The sequence below is a fragment of the Taudactylus pleione genome, unplaced genomic scaffold (assembly GCF_031769625.1).
Source record: "Taudactylus pleione unplaced genomic scaffold, aTauple2 ptg001305l, whole genome shotgun sequence".
NCBI lineage: Eukaryota > Metazoa > Chordata > Amphibia > Anura > Myobatrachidae > Taudactylus > Taudactylus pleione.
Window position 1 is genome coordinate 51,731 of NW_028285705.1, and position 19,300 is coordinate 71,030.

At 49.9% G+C, this 19,300-nt stretch overlaps 1 protein-coding gene across 1 annotated transcript; it reads left to right on the forward strand.

The window, feature by feature from the left end:
- Positions 1–562: 562 nt before the first annotated feature.
- Positions 563–15,711, forward strand: LOC148443303 (nucleotidyltransferase MB21D2-like). Its single transcript, XM_088462993.1, has 5 exons — positions 563–648; positions 2,796–2,963; positions 10,500–10,559; positions 11,311–11,483; positions 13,021–15,711. The coding sequence occupies exons 3-5, from the start codon at positions 10,546–10,548 to the stop codon at positions 14,007–14,009; spliced, it is 1,176 nt and encodes a 391-aa protein (XP_088319119.1). The 5' UTR covers positions 563–648; positions 2,796–2,963; positions 10,500–10,545; the 3' UTR covers positions 14,010–15,711.
- Positions 15,712–19,300: the final 3,589 nt, after the last annotated feature.

Consider the following 19,300-nt stretch of genomic DNA (forward strand, 5'->3'; position numbering starts at 1 on the left):
TTAAAGTGTATTGAAATCGACCGTCAGTAAATTGACCCCTTATTGCATTTATTTATTTATTTTTGCCATTTTAAAATCTAATCGGTCAAAGGTGCCAATAATCGGTGGCTTTGAAAATCAGCTTGTTAGTAAATATACAGAGTACTGCATAGATCATAGCCCGGGAACTGTCCTCCCCCCCAGTATACTGAGAAGTGATGACGTACAGTATACTGGCAACTACTCATATACACTACATCAGTACAGGCAGGGGGTGATACACTGGCACCTAATCAGTGGGACACTGCGGCTGATGTATGATGTGCTCGTCCCCTGGATGTGAGACTAGTGATTATCCTGCATCTGTCACATGTAGGATAGTGCGCCATCCCCTGGGTATATACTGTACAGTATATATATATATACAGCAACTCATTCCCTGACAGGAGGACACATAATAACATCCCAGCAGGCCCTGAGGATTGTCCCAATGCTGTGCAGGCTGAGGGAATCACTGCAGCTGGGGGCGGGGCTGGGCAGTACAGGTGTGCACCAGCAGGTAAGGGCTGGGACAGGTGAAGACTTTTCATGCACAGGAAGTGATTACAGACATGTATGAGAGTGACAGCGGATATGTGGTAGATGGGAGCAGACCTGCAGGGAAGTCAGGTGAGAGGGCTGTATACAAGGTAAATGTAAACCTCTGATGGATTGCAAGCTCTTCGTGTCATACAGTATCATGCAATACAAAGTAGCTAGCACAGGCTGGTGCATTATAGATAGAGGGATTAGAGCAATTACCTTCCCCATAATTTACTCTCTTTGTCACATAGAATCTTTATATTCTTTATATTCTCACATCATCTAATAATGCAGCACTGTGTAATGTACACAGGCTGGATCTGAGGTGACACGTTCTATATTCACAGGAATAGAAAATATAATATATACATAATATATAATTACATATATAGAGAAGTGTATATACGCATAATAATTATAGGTATGTAGAATATTTAATATATATGTAATATTAATAAAATTACTAGTGTAAACCCATGGTAGGAGAATGATGTCTCACACATTGGGTCTCATTCAGACCCGCTCGCAAGCGCCAGAGCAGTCGCAAGATCACCCACAGCTTAGCAAGCGGCCAGGAGGCCGGCTCTTTTTCCAGATGCATCCCTGCGATAAACCCCCTGTCCCTGCGATAACCCCCTGTCCCTGCGATAATCCCCTGTCCCTGCGATAATCCCCTGTCCCTGCGATAATCCCCTGTCCCTGCGATAACCCCCTGTCCCTGCGATAACCCCCTGTCCCTGCGATAACCCCCTGTCCCTGCGATAACCCCCTGTCCCTGCGATAACCCCCTGTCCCTGCGACAAGCCCCCGTCCCTGCGACAAGCCCCCGTCCCTGCGACAAGCCCCCGTCCCTGCGACAAGCCCCCGTCCCTGCGACAAGCCCCCGTCCCTGCGACAAGCCCCCGTCCCTGCGACAAGCTCCCCATCCCTGCGATAAGCCCCCCGTCCCTGCGACAAGCTCCCGTTCCTGCGACAAGCCCCCCGTCCCTGCAATAAACCCCCGTCCCTGCGATAAGCCCCCGTCCCTATCGTCCCTGCGATAAACCCCTGTCCCTGCGATAAGCCCCCGTCCCTGCGATAAGCCCCCGTCCCTATCGTCCCTACGATAAACCCCTGTCCCTGCGATAAGCCCCCCGTCCCTGCGATAAGCCCCCCGTCCCTGCGATAAGCCCCCCGTCCCTGCGATAAGCCCCCCGTCCCTGCGACAAGCCCCCCGTCCCTGCGACAAGCCCCCCGTTCCTGCGATAAGCCCCCGTCCCTGCGATAAGCCCCCGTCCCTGCTACGAATCCTCTCCGCACATTTCTTGCTGTATTTTTCAGAAAACATACAAGGAGAATGTGTCTGCACAATGTGATAATTAGGGTTTGGAGTAGAATTTTATGAATTCTACTCCAATTGCGCTTCAATAAATTCATGAGATACTAAAATAATATGAAAAGGGTGTGATTTTATTTTAGTAAAAATAATGTTAATTAATAAATAGGCCCCTTAGTGATCATTCTAGCACCCAGCTCCTGTCACAGCACATGCAGTTCCTCATTCCTACCTGTGGTGTCACTCTCTGCTCTGCTGCTGGACCTGCCTGTGCTGTGACAGGGGCAGGGGGCTAGAATGAACACTGAATGCTCAATTATTAGGGGATGAATAGGCCCCATATTGTTATATTATACTCCTGTGTTATACACCTGGGTTATAGTGTTATATTATACTCTTGTGTTATACCCCTGGGTTATGCTGTTGTGTTATAGTGTTATATTATACTCTTGTGTTATACCCCTGGGTTATGCTGTTGTGTTATACTCTTGTGTTATATTATACTCTTGTGTTATACCCCTGGGTTATGCTGTTGTGTTATAGTGTTATATTATACTCTTGTGTTATTTTGCTGTGTTTTGTTTTTATGTGTTATATACTCTTTGTGTTATACCCCTGGGTCATGCTGTTGTGTTATAATCCTCTGCAATACTGTCCTGTTGTGTTAATAGTTTACTGATGTTTTGTCCTGTTGTGTTATAATGTTGATAGACTTTTGTATAACTTTCTGTGATGTTCTATGTTCAAAGACTCCCTGTGATTTGGGGGGATAATGTGTTCTTGGTAAGTGGAATTTGGGGGTAACATGGGGGTCCACGTTCCCAAAAACCACTACTTATCATGCCAAATTGAATATGGGATATAACTATTGTGTCTGTCCTTATATATCACCTCACTGTGATTTCTGCTTCTTCCACAGGGGGTGCTCTTGTTGCCATAGAGCTCACAGTGCAGGAAGCAGATGATCGGCCTCTGGTGAAGGCACAAAGTGTGACAATACGGACAGGTATCCGTGACTGAACGCACACAGCCCTATTACATTCAGGGTTACTACACTGGGGCTATAAGGGGCCTGTTCAATTCCCAGGTGATTATAATACATTTCTACCTTCTATTCCTCCACTTTTCGTGCCTGTTACTTTCCCATACAAAGTGCAGGATGGGTGCAGAAAGTCACATTGCATTCATTGATCATGTTACTTCCCAGAGTGCGGGGTCCCCCTGATGTAGTGGAGACCACCCCAGGCTGGTCAGTGCTGGTCTGTTACCTCTGTGGATTTGGTATAAAAGAGCAAAAAAATAAAGGTCGACACCAAATGGTCAACAATAGATTGACAGGTACAAAAGGTTGACAGTTCAAAAGGTCAACAGGGTTAAAAAATCGACATATTCTTCAAATGGTCGACACACAAATTTTCTACTTTTTCCGTAATTTAACCCTACTGCTCACCCTAACTCTCCCCCTAGTGCCTACACCTAACACTAGCCTAACCCTCCCAAAGTGCCTAACCCTAAACATAAAAATGTTGACCATTTGCACTGTCGATCTTTTGTACATGTCAACCTTTTCCCCCTGTCGACTTATTACATGTCGACAATTATCTCCCCGATTTTATTAAAATTCTCTTGTTGGGGCCATTGCTCTGATAAAAGCCTAATCCCACTAAAAAGTGTACTTGACATGCTTAATGCAAGTTTGTGGACCACTCTTTAGGGATAACCCTTGGTGGATGGCACCATTAATGGTACCATTGGAGTTTCACATTGTTTGAACAAAACCAACCTCAGGGAATCATAGATTGTATGCACATGTCGATGGACATACCTGCAATTGGGAATGGCAGACAGTGGGCTATTCAGGGAAGGGAATGGGACTCAGTAATCCATCAGGGGGTGGGGCTAAGTTATTTGCCCTCATGCCAAAAAGCAACAAACCATATCTACCTCAGTGAAGTTGGAGAACTATTGGATCTCCACCATTGATGGCTAAACCATCAACCATCGTTGGAAAACTATTGATAATGTCTGATAACCATCGTTGGTCGATGGTCATCCCTACCACGCATTTGCATATGTAACATGCTTGCCAACTTTCTTGGACTGTTGGGAGAGTCCAGAACTTTTGGAGGCTCTCCCAGACTCCCAAAAGAGTGCGCCAGTCTCGTGCCTGCCACCCACTTTCCAAGTGACATGGGAGTCTGATGAGACAATTCGCATTGAATTGCATTATCGTGGCTCCACCCCTCACTGTAAAATGCTGCAAATTGCAGCTTTGAACAGCAGGGGTAGGGGCCGCAATGGTCTGGCTGTGGAGCCAGCTCCTTCCCCCGAACCTCAGATATGGTTGCCTCCACCAGGACATGCTGACATCTGCTGCATGACCCCCTTGTTAAATAGCAAACATACTTAAAATATTGAGTAAATATTCAGAAATGTTAGGAGGGGCGTGCACGCTATGCTGTCTCTTCCTCACTACCAGGTCCAGGGCTCCATGCCTAGACTGAGGTGCGCTGAAATCAAAGTGTGATCTCCGACCCCAGTGCGCTTAACTACACTTGTGCGGTCTATCCATGTGCCTTCTCTCTCTGTCCTCTATTGAGAAAAGATGTGCCCTTTAGTGTCTTGGTGCAGGCATACCAAGTAGACAAGGAAAAGTTTGCAATGGCGATGCTGCAAAACTTTACACCAGAGTATTATTTTCTGGTTGTAGCTTTGGAGTCATACACTGCCAAACTATTAACATAGATTGTATGGGCCAAGCTACTGCAATTCCAAGAGTGCAATCCTGTTTAGACCAATACTTAGAATTTTATTCTATTGTCAAAGGGCGTAAAACCTAAGAAGCCTAAGTACAAGTGCCTCAAGTGTCCAGATATGCCATAAGGCCTTAGAATGTATAACAAGTGTATTTCGTCATGCAAGTGTGATAGAAAGAATGAGTCAGCATTAAATGTAGCAGGCTGTCACCACAAAGATCGCTGGTACATGGAAATTTCAAATCAGGAGCCACGAGGCATCTCAGCTGTAATAAAAGTTGGTTCAAATCACTAAAGTCATGTGATCCTGTAGACATTAGGAGAATTGGAGACAAAGTCTTATATGCCACAAAGTTGGGTCATCTACTGTGCGTATAAGAATCAAGGGGAAAACAGTTGTCACAGGCATAGAAGAAGTACTATTTGTGCCCGATCTAGGAACCTATCTGTTCGGCATCAGTGTACTGGAGAAGAAGCAATACAAGGTCCAATTCACAGAGGGTCAGTGTGTTATGTACAATAAAATATAGACTGTAACAGTAACCAGGTGCCAATAACTGTACATCCCAGACACTGAGGAGTGTTGTGCAATGATGGCTTCAAATTCCAACCAGTCCATGGAGCTATGGCCTAGGAGACTAAGGCCCTCATTCAGAGGCGGTCGCAAGAAGCAAGCGCTCGCTCTGAATGAGGGTGGCCGCTTGACTTTTGAAGTGCGGCCTCCTGGTCGCTAGCTAAGCTGTGGGTTACCACCCACAGCTTTAGCGACCGACCAGGTTGATGGTCGCAATGGTCAAGACCATCGCGACCATTGGGTCTTGTGACGAGACCCTAAGGTTGGGTCTCGGCAACCGCAAGCCCCAGGGAGCTTCATGCTCTGATCGAGCAGGAAGCTCCCCACTGACATCACTGCAGATGTCAGTGCAGCCACCCACAAAATGGCAGGCGTTCCTTAAGGAATGCCTCCATTTGTGAAACCACCCCCTGCCACGGCCTAAAACGGGTCGAGCTGTCCATCAACATCGACAGTCGCCCCTTTTGTAGTGAGCTCCGGAGCGAGAGAATTTCTCTCTAGCTCCGGGGCTTGTGCATGCGCAGTGCGGCCGCTGCGCGTGCGCAGGGCCTAAACATCGACCCAGTTGTGAGCGCTGAGTGCTTGCGACCGGGTCTGAATGAGGTCCTAAGTCACCTAGGATATGACATTATACACAAGCTTCTAGACTCCATAATGACAGGGATGTCAGTGACCAACCCGGAAAGACCAGAGTGTGAAAATTGTGTGAACAGTAAGCAAACACATTTCCCCTCCCCTTTCCAAAGTCGGCATCCAGAGCGGGAGCACCATTGGTGCACACAGACGTATGTGGACTGATGGAGAGTCCATGAGCGGTAACTGCTACTTCATGATGCTCATAGATGACGCTACGAGGATGACGAGCGTATACTTCCTGAACGCTGAAAGTGAAGTAACAAACAAAATTGCAGAATACAAGAATCTTGTGGAAATTCAAACACAATAAAAGTGCTGAGCTGTGATAATGGTGGAGAAAATGACAACATAGATCTAACTACTGTACCTTTCTAAAGAGGAATAGCATTCAACACCAACTAACAATTGCCTACACACCTGAACTGAATGGTATGAGTGAGAGGGCAAACAGAACCATCACTGAAAGACCGGACAATGCTAAGTGATGCAGATCTAGGTAAAATATTTTGGGCTGAAGCAGATCTTATTGCGGTGTACCTCACAAATACAGCACCTACAGTGGCAGTTACAGATAAAACACCACTGGAGGTGTGGTCCAGTAAAGAGCCCTGTATCCATAATCTCCATGTCTTTGGGTGCAAAGCTTATGCACATATCCCTAACAAATGAATATGCAAGTAAGATCCCAAGTCCATCTCATGGATCATGCTTGAAAATTGTCAAGAAAGTAAAGGATACAGATTGTGGGACATTGCCAATCAAAAGCTCATAAAGTCGAGAGGCGTAGAGTTTCACAAGACCGTTTCAACTAAACCCATTGTGGATATTGCTACACCACAAAAATTTGTCGAGAGCTGGAAGCACGTCAGAAACTGAAACCACAGATACATGTGATCAATCACAGAGCAGGAGCTCTATGAGGAGCAACAAAGCTAGACCACCTAGGAGATACAGCGAAGACTTTGCTAACTTGGTTTGCAGTGAACCTAAAACTATTCAAGAAGCAAAGTCAAGCAGGGACTGGGGAGAATGGAAATCAGCCATAGGCAAAGTGCTTATAGCCTTAAATGTCAATGACACATGGACTATTGAAGACAAGCAGTGCAACAGCAAAACAGTCAACACTAAGTGGGTCTTCTGCAAGAAATTAAACACTGATGGGAGTCTTGCCCACTAAAAAATCTGACTTGTTGCCTAGAGTTATACACCAAGAAATCTGGCACTGACTATGGAGAGATCTTCTCATCTGTTGCAAGGTTCAGTACATTACATAAGGTGATTGCTATATCTCCTGTGTGTGATCTTCTGATGTACCAGCTGGACTATGATTCAGCCTTTGTAAATGGTGATCTAGTGCAATAAAATTACATGGAGCCCCTGGAACACCACAATGTTAATGAATTTTATGAGGGAATAGAATGTCTGCTAAATAAATTGTTGTATGGGCTAAAACAAAGCAACCACTGCTGGGACATCGAGCTTGACGGTGTATTGCTAGAAATTTATTTTTGTGTTGCTGAGTGACACGTTCAGACTCAAAAGACCAACTGCTGGGTCTGGGGATCATACAAAATGCTGGGACTCTTTCTATAGATCAACAAGGGTTCCTTGAGGCATGGCTCATCAAATGTGGAATGTCAGAAAACCAGTCCGCACACCAAATGAAAAAAAAAGCACAAAACTAACAAATCTATGTGTCCATCAACAGAGGCAGAGAAAGAGGAAATGAGAGGAGTTCCTTATCATAGTGCCAGTGGGACTGTATGGTATGAAAGTGCTGCCACATGTCCAGGCATCACACATGCAGTCAGTAGTGTTCGTCAATATGCAATCAGACTATTGCCCTATCCGTTACCTAGGCAAAGACGTGGCACTCATGGAAACAGTCAGAGGCTTTGGGGCTGAAGGAGACTTTGATTGAACTGAGTCGTCTTAGTCCAAAAGACGTTGTCAGCACCAACCAGCATGACCATTCTAAGCACATTGCTATAAGACCTCATTTTATAAGGAAGCTGGCCGATGGTAAATAGATCAGTGTCAGATACAGTATGTAACAAGTGAGGAGATCCCTGCTGATCTGTGACCAATGGTCTGACGTCATACTCTATGTACTAAGTGCTCTTCTGCAGTAATGTGCACCAGCCTGCCTGGGAAACATTGTGTCTAACAGTGTTGTGATGATTTGTATACACCCTGTGTGTCGGTTACAGACGAGACATCCTAAATGTGGAAAGTTGTGTTATGTAACCTGAGACCATGTTGAGCGAGAGTGTTAGGAGGGGAGTGCTCTGTGCGGCCTCACTGCCGGGACCCGTGCCCACACAGATGTGCACTAACATCACAGCATCACAAAGGTGCCACCACCACTTACTCATAAATTGCCACTGCCACCACTGAGTGTATATACAGATGTATGCTACCCCTACAGGCACACCACCTGCATTAGCCCCATAAGCTCCTGACTGGTTCTGCTTATATCAGTATATGTACATGGGTCCATTAACCCAGTGTTACCTGTTATCTGCCAGGTAATAAACCAATGGTTAAGCATTCTGCCATTTGGACTGACCACCATCGCCCACCGCCTACAGGACCAGTGCTAAACGAGCCTTATTTAGCATTGATTCCTGTTGCCATTTTATACCTATCAAACCGGCCATTAGCGATTCTCCCCCTAAGTCTCTATCAAGATCTGCGCACTTCCTTTAAGCTGGGGGAACACCTACAGAATGTCAACCTCTGCGACCTGTGATTGTTTTGCAATGGAAACAGAAACCAGTTCTAAATGAGCCTGTTCTAGCATTGATTCCAGTTGCCATTTTAAAGCTATAGTTTAAAGCTGCCAATCATTGACCCCTTACGGGTCAGTTTTTGCAGCAGTGTGGAGGCCTTGCTGGTAATGGTGCTGCCTGATTGTAGATGTGATGCCAGCTTGATGTGCAGACTATTCTCTCCTGTCTGCGGAATGGTGCTGGCTGATTGTAGATGTGATGCCAGCTTGATGTGCAGACTATTCTCTCCTGTCTGGGGAATGGTGCTGCCTGATTGTAGATGTGATGCCAGCTTGATGTGCAGACTATTCTCTCCTGTCTGGTAATGGTGTGTCTGAGTGGTACTGTAGGTATTCCGATGCGTTTCGGTGTAATGCCGTTTCTCTCCCTTCCTATCCCTTCCTCTCTACAAAATCTGTGCTAGGTAAATGACAGAAGCTGATTGGTTGCTTCAGGCAACTTCTCCACTCTCTGGCCGGGATGTACTAAGGCTGCGGTGTACATTCCACCAGTCACTGCAACCTTACTAATCGCATATGTAATTAGTATCGCAAAGGGCAGCTCTTGCGCTAAGAGCTGCCCTTTGCAAAGCAGCCGATGCCGGGTGAGGAGGTCTCCCTGGGGCTCCACCCCCTCCGGGCCCCGGGAACTTCCTGCTGGTGACCTGTGGAGGAAGTCCCCGGCTTCTCCTTCTCCTCCCTGCACCCAGAAGAAGATTAGGAGGAGGCGGAGGACCCAGAAGGAGCACGGGCCAGCGACCAGGAGACTAAGGTGAGTGGGGGCCAGTGCTGGGCGACTGCGGGGCAGCGGCGAAGCGTCGGTTGCGGGATGCGATAAGAATCCCATAGGCTTCTATAGGGTAATGCCAGGTTTTTCTGGCATCACCCCCTGCACCGATAATAGGGTGGCCGGGGCTTAGTACATATGAAAATGCGGTAAAACCCCGAAAACTTAGTTTTTACCGCATTTTTCCTTTAGTACATCCCGGCCTCCTTTAGTACATCCCGGCCTCTCCAAGGGTTGATGCATCTCTCCCATAGTGAGTTCCTCAATCTTCAGCTCTAGTTTACGGGGGCCTATCCATCTAGCGTTCAGGTCGCCGGATGCGGTGTCTGCACTGAATGGTGTTCACTGAACGTCTTTCAGTGCAGGATCCCGACCTCCTATCTCGGAACATGGGGAACCTGACGAGCGTCGTCAGGTTGACCAGCATGTTCCGTAGATAGTCGGGGTTGGCAAGGACACAGCGTGCACGCGCATCGTGGTCCTTGCCGGCTATCCATTACACGACTTTGTGATCAATGCGACCAAAACCTCCTGCTTTTGGTCGAATCGTTCAAAAAGTCGTGTAATGGATAGGCCCCTTTATAAAGTCGTGTAATGGATAGGGCCCTTTATAAAGTCGTGTATTGGATAGGCCCCGCTATAAAGTCGTGTAATGGACAGGCCCCGCTATAAAGTCGTGTAATGGACAGGCCCCTTTATAAAGTCGTGTAATGGACAGGCCCCTTTATAAAGTCGTGTAATGGATAGGCCCCTTTATAAAGTCGTGTAATGGATAGGCCCCTTTATAAAGTCGTGTAATGGATAGGCCCCTTATGTCCTATCCAGTGTGCCAGTTTATTGCTGTGTTGGTCTAACATAATAGATATTTATTATGTGATTAAATATTAATATGTATACGTATAGGATAACGGATATAATTACACCTGAATCTGTTTACTGTAATTGTAGGTTTTATTTATGAGATAAATAAATATATTTGCTACATATATATTCAGTTATCTTATGAGCAATTGTGAAGCTGTGGCTATGAGTGAGGTACTGAACCGATTTTATATAGACCATTAGGAGATGGATAAATATCCTGTGTCATGTCTCAACAGGGATTGAAACTGGTATATCCTCTGAGGAAATCAACAGGGAACAGAAATGAAACACATCAGGTAAAGTCTCTTATATAGAACATGGGTAAATCATTATTATATTTCTTCTTCAATAAATAAACTGTGCAAATTGATTGTAGAACTAGATTTCTTTGCCAGTCCAGAAGATATAGCAAGGGGGGGGGGGGGGGGAGTCCTTGCTCTCTCCTGACCAGGACACTGCAATATCTAGTTACGACCCTGAGTATATTCAGCAGATTAATACATTAGTGACCTTTCTACAGACCTGCAGAACATTGCTCTGTCCTATCTACCCCTGGACTGGTACATAGTGAATATATTCTTGAGATTATTACATTACTTCCTTCTCTAGATCTGCAGAACATGGCTCTGATTGGGCGTGGTGGTGTATGCCATAGGCTTTGTTAGTGATTGTGAGGTGTAAGTAAAGGGGATCCCATGCAGTGATTGGCAGAGGGGACAGGTGGAAGTTAGTCGGCAGGAGGGAGAAATCTCACTGCAGCATTGAAGCAGGGAAGATCATAAAGAGGAAGGCCAGACATGATGGTGCTACAGCAGGCAAGGCAGGAGACAATGAGATACTGGATGAGAGTTATTTGCATCATGGGTGAGAAACTCCAGGGGAAGACTTATAGGTAATTGTTAGAGGCTTGGATATGGGAGCATGAGTTGGTGGTAGAAATAGTTTGGCTGACTCGCTGGGAATATACAGGTAACCCTGCCTTCGTGGATGTTATTCTTGTCCCCAAACTGTTTAGTTGACCCTTACAGTGCTTACTCTGGTGTTCAGGTTCACATCATCTGCCCGGCCTTTGACGGATCTGGATTTTTCTTCTGGATCCCGTATTGAAGAGGTAAACAAACTCCTAGTTGAGTTGGAGAGGAGGGAGTGCAGCAATCTACAGGGGAAGGACATACTTCAGAGCTGTGTGCAAGCAAAAGACTTCATCTTCTCGCTGACTGGTGAGCAGACAAGCAGGACGAATGAAGTCCACAGTCACAGAGTAGCAGGAAATAGAAATATTCATCCGGGAAATGTGTTGGTATATAGAGTATGTAATGAGGAGGAGAAGGAAAGATTAGAGAAAAGAGGACGTGTTAAAGCAAGAACAATAAGCAAGGTGCAGAATGGGGAATGTGAGGTAGACAGACCCTGGAGGAACGTATATAGGGTCAGAAACATGAATGACTGAGGGGTAGATTTACTGAAACCTCTAAAATTGTACACCAACACTGGGGCTGGGACTTGGTGTAGTAACGCTGAAGATGAGGGGCTGAAACTTGGAGTAAAGGTGAAGAATGGTGAAGATGAGGGTGGTGGATCATGGAGAAACTCAAACAGAGGTTGAGACTTGGTGGAGTGCAGATGAGAATGAGGGGATGATTGGAAATCCTAGGAGATGGAAAGTTGACAAAATAGTTGAGGGAAAGCTAGGAGAGGAGGAAACTGGAGGAAGATGTAGATCAGAAACAATGGTAATGTAATAAAATATAAGGAACAGAGGTAATGTAGGAGAAGGTGAGGAACGGAGGTAATGTAGGAGAAGGTGAGGAACAGAGGTAATGTAGGAGAAGGTAAGGAACAGAGGTAATGTAGGAGAAGGCGAGGAACAGAGTTAATGTAGGAGAAGGCGAGGAACAGAGGTAATGTAGGAGAAGGTAAGGCACACAGGTAATGTAGGGAAAGGTGCGGAAAAGTGTGTAAGGTGGTGGAGAAGATGGGAAATGGAGACTTGAAGACCTATATAAGAAGAGTGAGGAAGTTGGAAAGGTTATATGGAGGAGATGAAGACACAGTAAGAAACAAGTGAATGACTTTGGGCAATGATAAATATGGGAATACAGTAGATGAACTTGGGCGATGGCCTCATTCAAAGATGGACGCAGTACCAATATTCGTGCAGGTGAGCGATGTTTTGTTACTGCGCATGTGCGAAAGATTCCAGGAATCACTGTCAGGGCATGAACCCGTGTTCCAACTCCCATGGCGATCGCAATTGCGTACAACACACTAACACTTGGAAAGAGGTTTGCGATCCCTGGGGATTTCAGGGGCCGTATCAAGGGAGCATCATGGGAGCATCTGGGAATATCATGGGTGTGTCATGGGAATGCTGCTGCGTTCCCATACACAAATCCGCAGCCTCAGAGGCCATAGGTGGATTTGAGGAGAGTCACTAGAGTAGACCCCAGGCTGCTTCAAATGTCGATGATGTGACCGGTGTTGCGCCAATGTTGGTGTTTTTTTATCTTCACCACAAATGCACCGACCGCGCAGCCTGAAAGCGGGCATCTCAGCGCTGGCGCCCTCCTTTTTACCATGGAGCATGATGGGAAGGCTGAGGTTAGCATTTGCATATTCTCGTTACTGATATTGGTCGGCTGCTTTACCATCTCTGAATCCGGCCCAATGTGCCATCAGTAATATTACATTATATTAAATAACTATATTTTTTTCTTTCCACTTCTTCTAATTGTTGTTTTTATTTTCATTTCACAGCTCAAATTTCCCCCCTACCATCCCCCAACTCATTACTTCTCCTCTCTGGGGGGTTATGTTCTGGTTTCCTTGACGTGTCCCCCAGTGATTTAGGGTCTTCCTCGCCCTTTGTGGCTCCTTGTATCTCCTACACTCTGCTGGTCCCCATCATCCGCCTTCCATCACCTGATCTCATTTCAAAGGCCAGTCCGTGCCACTTTCTCCTTCCCCCATCACTCTGGGACTCTCCCCACCCTGAGCCGAGTCCCACCTCACCAGGTATCACCCCACATGATGTGTCCACCTGGTTTACTCCCTCCTTTCTGTCTGTAGTGTCACGTTTCTCTGAATCATTCCTCCAACTCTCTCTGGAGAAGGCTGAACAATGGGGTAACTGTGTCTCTGTCCTTCTGTCTAAATCCAGTAGTCTGCTCATTCGCTTTGACATTGTTCCTGTAGTGGAGGTCCAGGGTTGGCCCCCTGGGTTCCAGTATCCAGATGATTGGGTAGGGTTACCCTTTACCCAAGATGATTGTGTATTCCACCTCTTTCCATGGGGAGCTAATGGACAGTGGCGGGTAGGCTTCCCGGGGGTGGAATTGTATATACGTAGGAACTTGCCCCAGGCCCTCTCCAGGGTATTGAGAGCCTCCATGGCGGTTCTTGGGCCTATACTGCAGGAGCCAGGTGCTCCAGGGCCCTATGTGGTATGGGCGACCCTCCTGCATGCCTATGAGAGGCTCCCTCATGGCTATCTATGTCAGGAAGACAATGCAGCCTCCTGCTTTCTCGGACTTCTAGAGGAACTGTCTCTGTCACTCCTCCGTGGTTCCTGTCCCAATCCATTTCTTCCAGGGTGTGATCTACTATCGGGTAGCATTCATGGTCCCTGCCTCGCCCGTCGGGTTTCAGAGGTCAGGGCGCAGCCAATATGCCATCTGCGTGATGTAGTTAGAGAGGCCAAGGAAGTAGTGAGAGTAGGGGAGAAGGTGGAGAGTGAGGAGGAGTAGGAGAGGGTCTGGCCGGTACCTTCCTATATGCTCATCGGTGAATGGTTAATCAAGCAATGCTCTGCACATGTGAATAGTTAATGCAGCAAAGCTCTGCAGAGCTGTTGAAGGTTAGAGGCTGCTTATTGCATGTCTGCATAACAAGTTATGGGTTATGGGAAACGCTTTTACCTCTCATCTGCCTGGAGTTGCAGAGCATCAATCACTCCTCATGTCTATGCAGAACATCACACTGTTAACCCTTGCTGTGTTGGAGTTCTGCAGAGCGGTACTGCGTGTAGTATGATAGATTCCTCTCACGTCCCGTACACGGTGTCCCTCCCTTAATTCTGATCAATTTTCTGATTAGCTCAGTCTCTGGCTGCTGTATGTGTGTATATATTATATCTAGTTGGCAGAACACATATAGAGATGTCAGGTAGTCGTATATCTATACACAGATATATCTTTTATGTAATGTATAGAAATATGTGTAACTATGAGGCTGACCAGACACTTTCTTTATGTGCAATGCTAAATATATACCACCCTACCCACCCGCCACATCAGTCACCTGTCTGCACCATTCCAAGGACATACTATATCTGATTTATCTAGCTGTCCCCCTCACACACACACACACACACACACACACACACACACACACGGCTCATACACAGAGCCCCCTCACACACACAGTACCCCCTCACACACACACACTACCCCCTCTCACTGCCCCCTCACTGTCCCCTCACACACACTACCCCCTCTCACTGCCCCCTTACACACACTACCCCCTCTCACTGCCCCCTCACTGCCCCCTCACACACACTACCCCCTCTCACTGCCCGCTCACACACACACTACCCCCCCTCTCTGCCCCCTCACACACATTACCCCCTCTCACTGCCCCCTCACACAAACTACCCCCTCACTGCCCCCTCACACACACTACCCCCTCTCACTGCCCGCTCACACACACTACCCCCTCTCACTGCCCGCTCACACACACTACCCCCTCTCACTGCCCCCTCACACATATTACCCCCTCTCACTGCCCCCTCACACATATTACCCCCTCACACATGAACAATCGGGTAACTGTGTATTACCCCATTGTTCACTGACCCCTCTCACTGCCCCCGCACACACACCCTACCCCCTCTCACTGCCCCCTCACACACACTACCCCCTCTTACTGCCCCTCACACATATTACCCACTCTCACTGCCCCCTCACACACACTACCCCCTCTCACTGCCACCTCACACACACTACCTCCTCCCACTGCCCCCTTACACACACTACCTCCTCCAACTGCCCCCTCACACACAGTACCCCCTCTCACTGCCCCCTCACACACAGTACCCCCTCTCACTGCCCCCTCACACACACAATACCTCCTCTCACTGCCCCCTCACACACACACTACCCCCTCTCACTGCCCCCTCACACACTACCCCCTCTCACTGTCCCCTCACACACACACACACACTACCCCCTCTCACTGTCCCCTCACACACACAAACACACTACCCCCTCTCACTGCCCCCTCACACACATTACCCCCTCACCTCTCACGCACAGTACCCCCTCTCACTGCCCCCTCACACACAGTACCCCCTCTCACTGCCCCCTCACACACAGTACCCCCTCTCACTGCCCCCTCACACACAGTACCCCCTCTCACTGCCCCCTCACACACAGTACCCCCTCTCACTGCCCCCTCACACACAGTACCACCCTCTCACTGCCCCCTCACACACAGTACCACCCTCTCACTGCCCCCTCACACACACTACCCCCTCTCACAGCCCCCTCACACACACTACCCCCTCTCACTGCCCCCTCACACACACTACCCCCTCTCTCTGCCCCCTCACACACACACTACCCCCTCTCACTGCCCCCTCACACACACTACCCCCTCTCACTGCCCCCTCACACACACTACCCCCTCTCACTGCCTCCTCACACACACTACCCCCTCTCACTGCCCCCTCACACACACTACCCCCTCTCACTGCCCCCTCACACACACTACCCCCTCTCACTGCCCCCTCACACACACTACCCCCTCTCACTGCCCCCTCACACACACTGCCCCCTCACACACACTACCCCCTCTCACTGCCCCCTCACACACACTACCTCCTCCCACTGCCCCCTCACACATATTACCCCCCTCACTGCCCCCTCACACACACTACCACCTCCCTCCCACTGCCCCGTCACACATATTACCCCCTCTCATTGACCCCTCACACACACTACCCCCTCTCACTGCCCCCTCACACACACTACCCCCTGTCACTGCCCCCTCACACACACTTCCTCCTCCCACTGCCCCCTCACACATATTACCCTCTCTCACTGCCCCCTCACACACACTACCCCCTCTCACTGCCCCCGCACACACGCTACCCCCTCTCACTGCCCCCTCACACACGCTACCCCCTCTCACTGCCCCCTCACACGCTACCCCCTCTCACTGCCCCCTCACACGCTTCCCCCTCTCACTGCCCCCTCACACCCTACCCCCTCTCACTGCCCCCTCACACACACTACCTCCTCCCACTGCCCCCTCACACATATTACCCCCCTCACTGCCCCCTCACACACACTACCACCTCCCACTGCCCCATCACACATATTACCCCCTCTCACTGCCCCCTCACACACACTACCCCCTGTCACTGCCCCCTCACACACACTTCCTCCTCCCACTGCCCCCTCACACATATTACCCTCTCCCACTGCCCCCTCACACACACTACCCCCCTCACTGCCCCCTCACACACACTACCCCCTCTCACTGCCCCCTCACACACACTACCCCGTCACTGCCCCCTCACACACACTTCCTCCTCCCACTGCCCCCTCACACATATTACCCTCTCTCACTGCCCCCTCACACACACTACCCCCTCTCACTGCCCCGTCACACACTGCCCCCTGTCACTGCCCCCTCACACACACTACCCCCTGTCACTGCCCCCTCACACACACTACCCCCTGTCACTGCCCCCTCACACACACTTCCTCCTCCCACTGCCCCCTCACACATATTACCCCCTCTCATTGACCCCTCACACACACTACCCCCTCTCACTGCCCCCTCACACACTGCCCCCTGTCACTGCCCCCTCACACACACTACCCCCTGTCACTGCCCCCTCACACATATTACACTCTCTCACTGCCCCCTCACACACACTACCCCCTCCCACTGCCCCCTCACACACACTACCCCCTCCCACTGCCCCCTCACACACACTACCCCTCCCACTGCCCCCTCACACACACTACCCCCCCTCACTGCCCCCTCACACACACTACCCCCTCTCACTGCCCCCTCACACACACTACCCCGTCACTGCCCCCTCACACACACTTCCCCCTCCCACTGCCCTCTCACACATATTACCCCCTCTCACTGCCCCCTCACACATACTACCCCCTCTCACTGCCCCCTCACACACACTACCCCCTGTCACTGCCCCCTCACACACACTTCCTCCTCCCACTGCCCCCTCACACATATTACCCTCTCTCACTGCCCCCTCACACACACTACCCCCTCACACACACTGCCCCCTCCCACTGCTCCCTCACAGACACTACCCCCCCTCACTGCCCCCTCACACACAGTACCCCCTCTCAGTGCCCCCTCACACACACTACCCCGTCACTGCCCCCTCACACACACTTCCTCATCCGACTGCCCCCTCACACACATTACCCCCTCTCACTGCCCCCTCACACACATTACCCCCTCTCACTGCCCCCTCACACACACACTACCCCCTCTCACTGCCCCCTCGCACACACACTACCCCCTCTCACTGCCCCCTCGCACACACACTATCCCCTCTCACTGCCCCCTCACACACTACCCCCCCTCACTGCCCCCTCACACACAGTACCCCCTCTCAGTGCCCCCTCACACACACTACCCCGTCACTGCCCCCTCACACACACTTCCTCATCCGACTGCCCCCTCACACACATTACCCCCTCTCACTGCCCCCTCACACACATTACCCCCTCTCACTGCCCCCTCACACACACTACCCCCTCTCACTGCCCCCTCACACACACACTACCCCCTCTCACTGCCCCCTCGCACACACACTACCCCCTCTCACTGCCCCCTCGCACACACACTATCCCCTCTCACTGCCCCCTCACACACTACCCCCTCACCTCTCGCGCACAGTACCCCCTCTCACTGCCCCCTCACACACTACCCCCTCTCACTGCACCCTCACACACACAGTACCCCCTCTCACTGCACCCTCATACATGATATCCCCCCTCTTTTTTTTTTTCTCACAGACAATTCACCCTCTCACTGTCCTATTACCCCATGCCACTGCCCATTACACACCATACCCCTTCTCAATGTCCCCAAATACATTCCCCACCTCTCACTGCCCCTCACTTACACAATATCCCCCCTCGGTGCCCCCCCACACGCGCACACACAATACCCTGCTCAGTGCCCCCATACACAATACCCCGCTCAGTGCCCCCATACACACACACACAATATACCCCGCTTAGTGCCTCCCCACACAGAAATACCCCCGCTGAGTGCCCCCACACACATGCAATACCCCTCTCAGTGCCCCCATACACACACACAGTTCCATGCTCAGTGCTCCCCACACACACAGCTGCACGTGAGGCTCTGCCTCTGCCTCTCACAGGCTGCAGCTGACCAGTATAAATTACTAAAAGTAACTAAAAAAAGTCATCTCATTTCTGCCATATGCATCACGTGTGGGATGTGTCTGCTGCGCACGGGCAGCACATTGTCGCAGGGGCTCCGCACAGGCAGCACATTGTCGCAGGTGCTCCGCACGGGCAGCACATTGTCGCAGGGGCTCCGCACAGGCAGCACATTGTTGCATGGGCAGCACATTGTCGCAGGGGCTGCGCACGGGCAGCACATTGTCGCAGGGGCTCCGCATGGGCAGCACATTGTCGCAGGGGCTCCGCACGGGCAGCACATTGTCGCACGGGCAGCACATTGTCGCAGGGGCTCCGCACGGGCAGCACATTGTCGCAGGGGCTCCGCAAGGGCAGCACATTGTCGCAGGGGCTCCGCACGTGAAACACATGAGTTGCCGCATTGGTGTGAACACGCCATTACTGCACTCGGCCTACTTTAACCAGTCCCTTCACTTTCCAGTCCTGACCCCCATTTCTGCTCTGAGTTCTCCTTGAGCTCGTCATAGGACGCGGAAGTACTGCTCCCTACACTCCCTACCTGCCATTGGCATACATGCAGGTGTGCAAGGTGCCCT

Coding starts and splice junctions, on each gene's coding strand:
- LOC148443303 (XM_088462993.1), top strand. Junction 11,484..13,020: donor CTTCATCTTCTCGCTGACTG/GTGAGCAGACAA, acceptor TTCATTTCACAG/CTCAAATTTCCCCCCTACCA.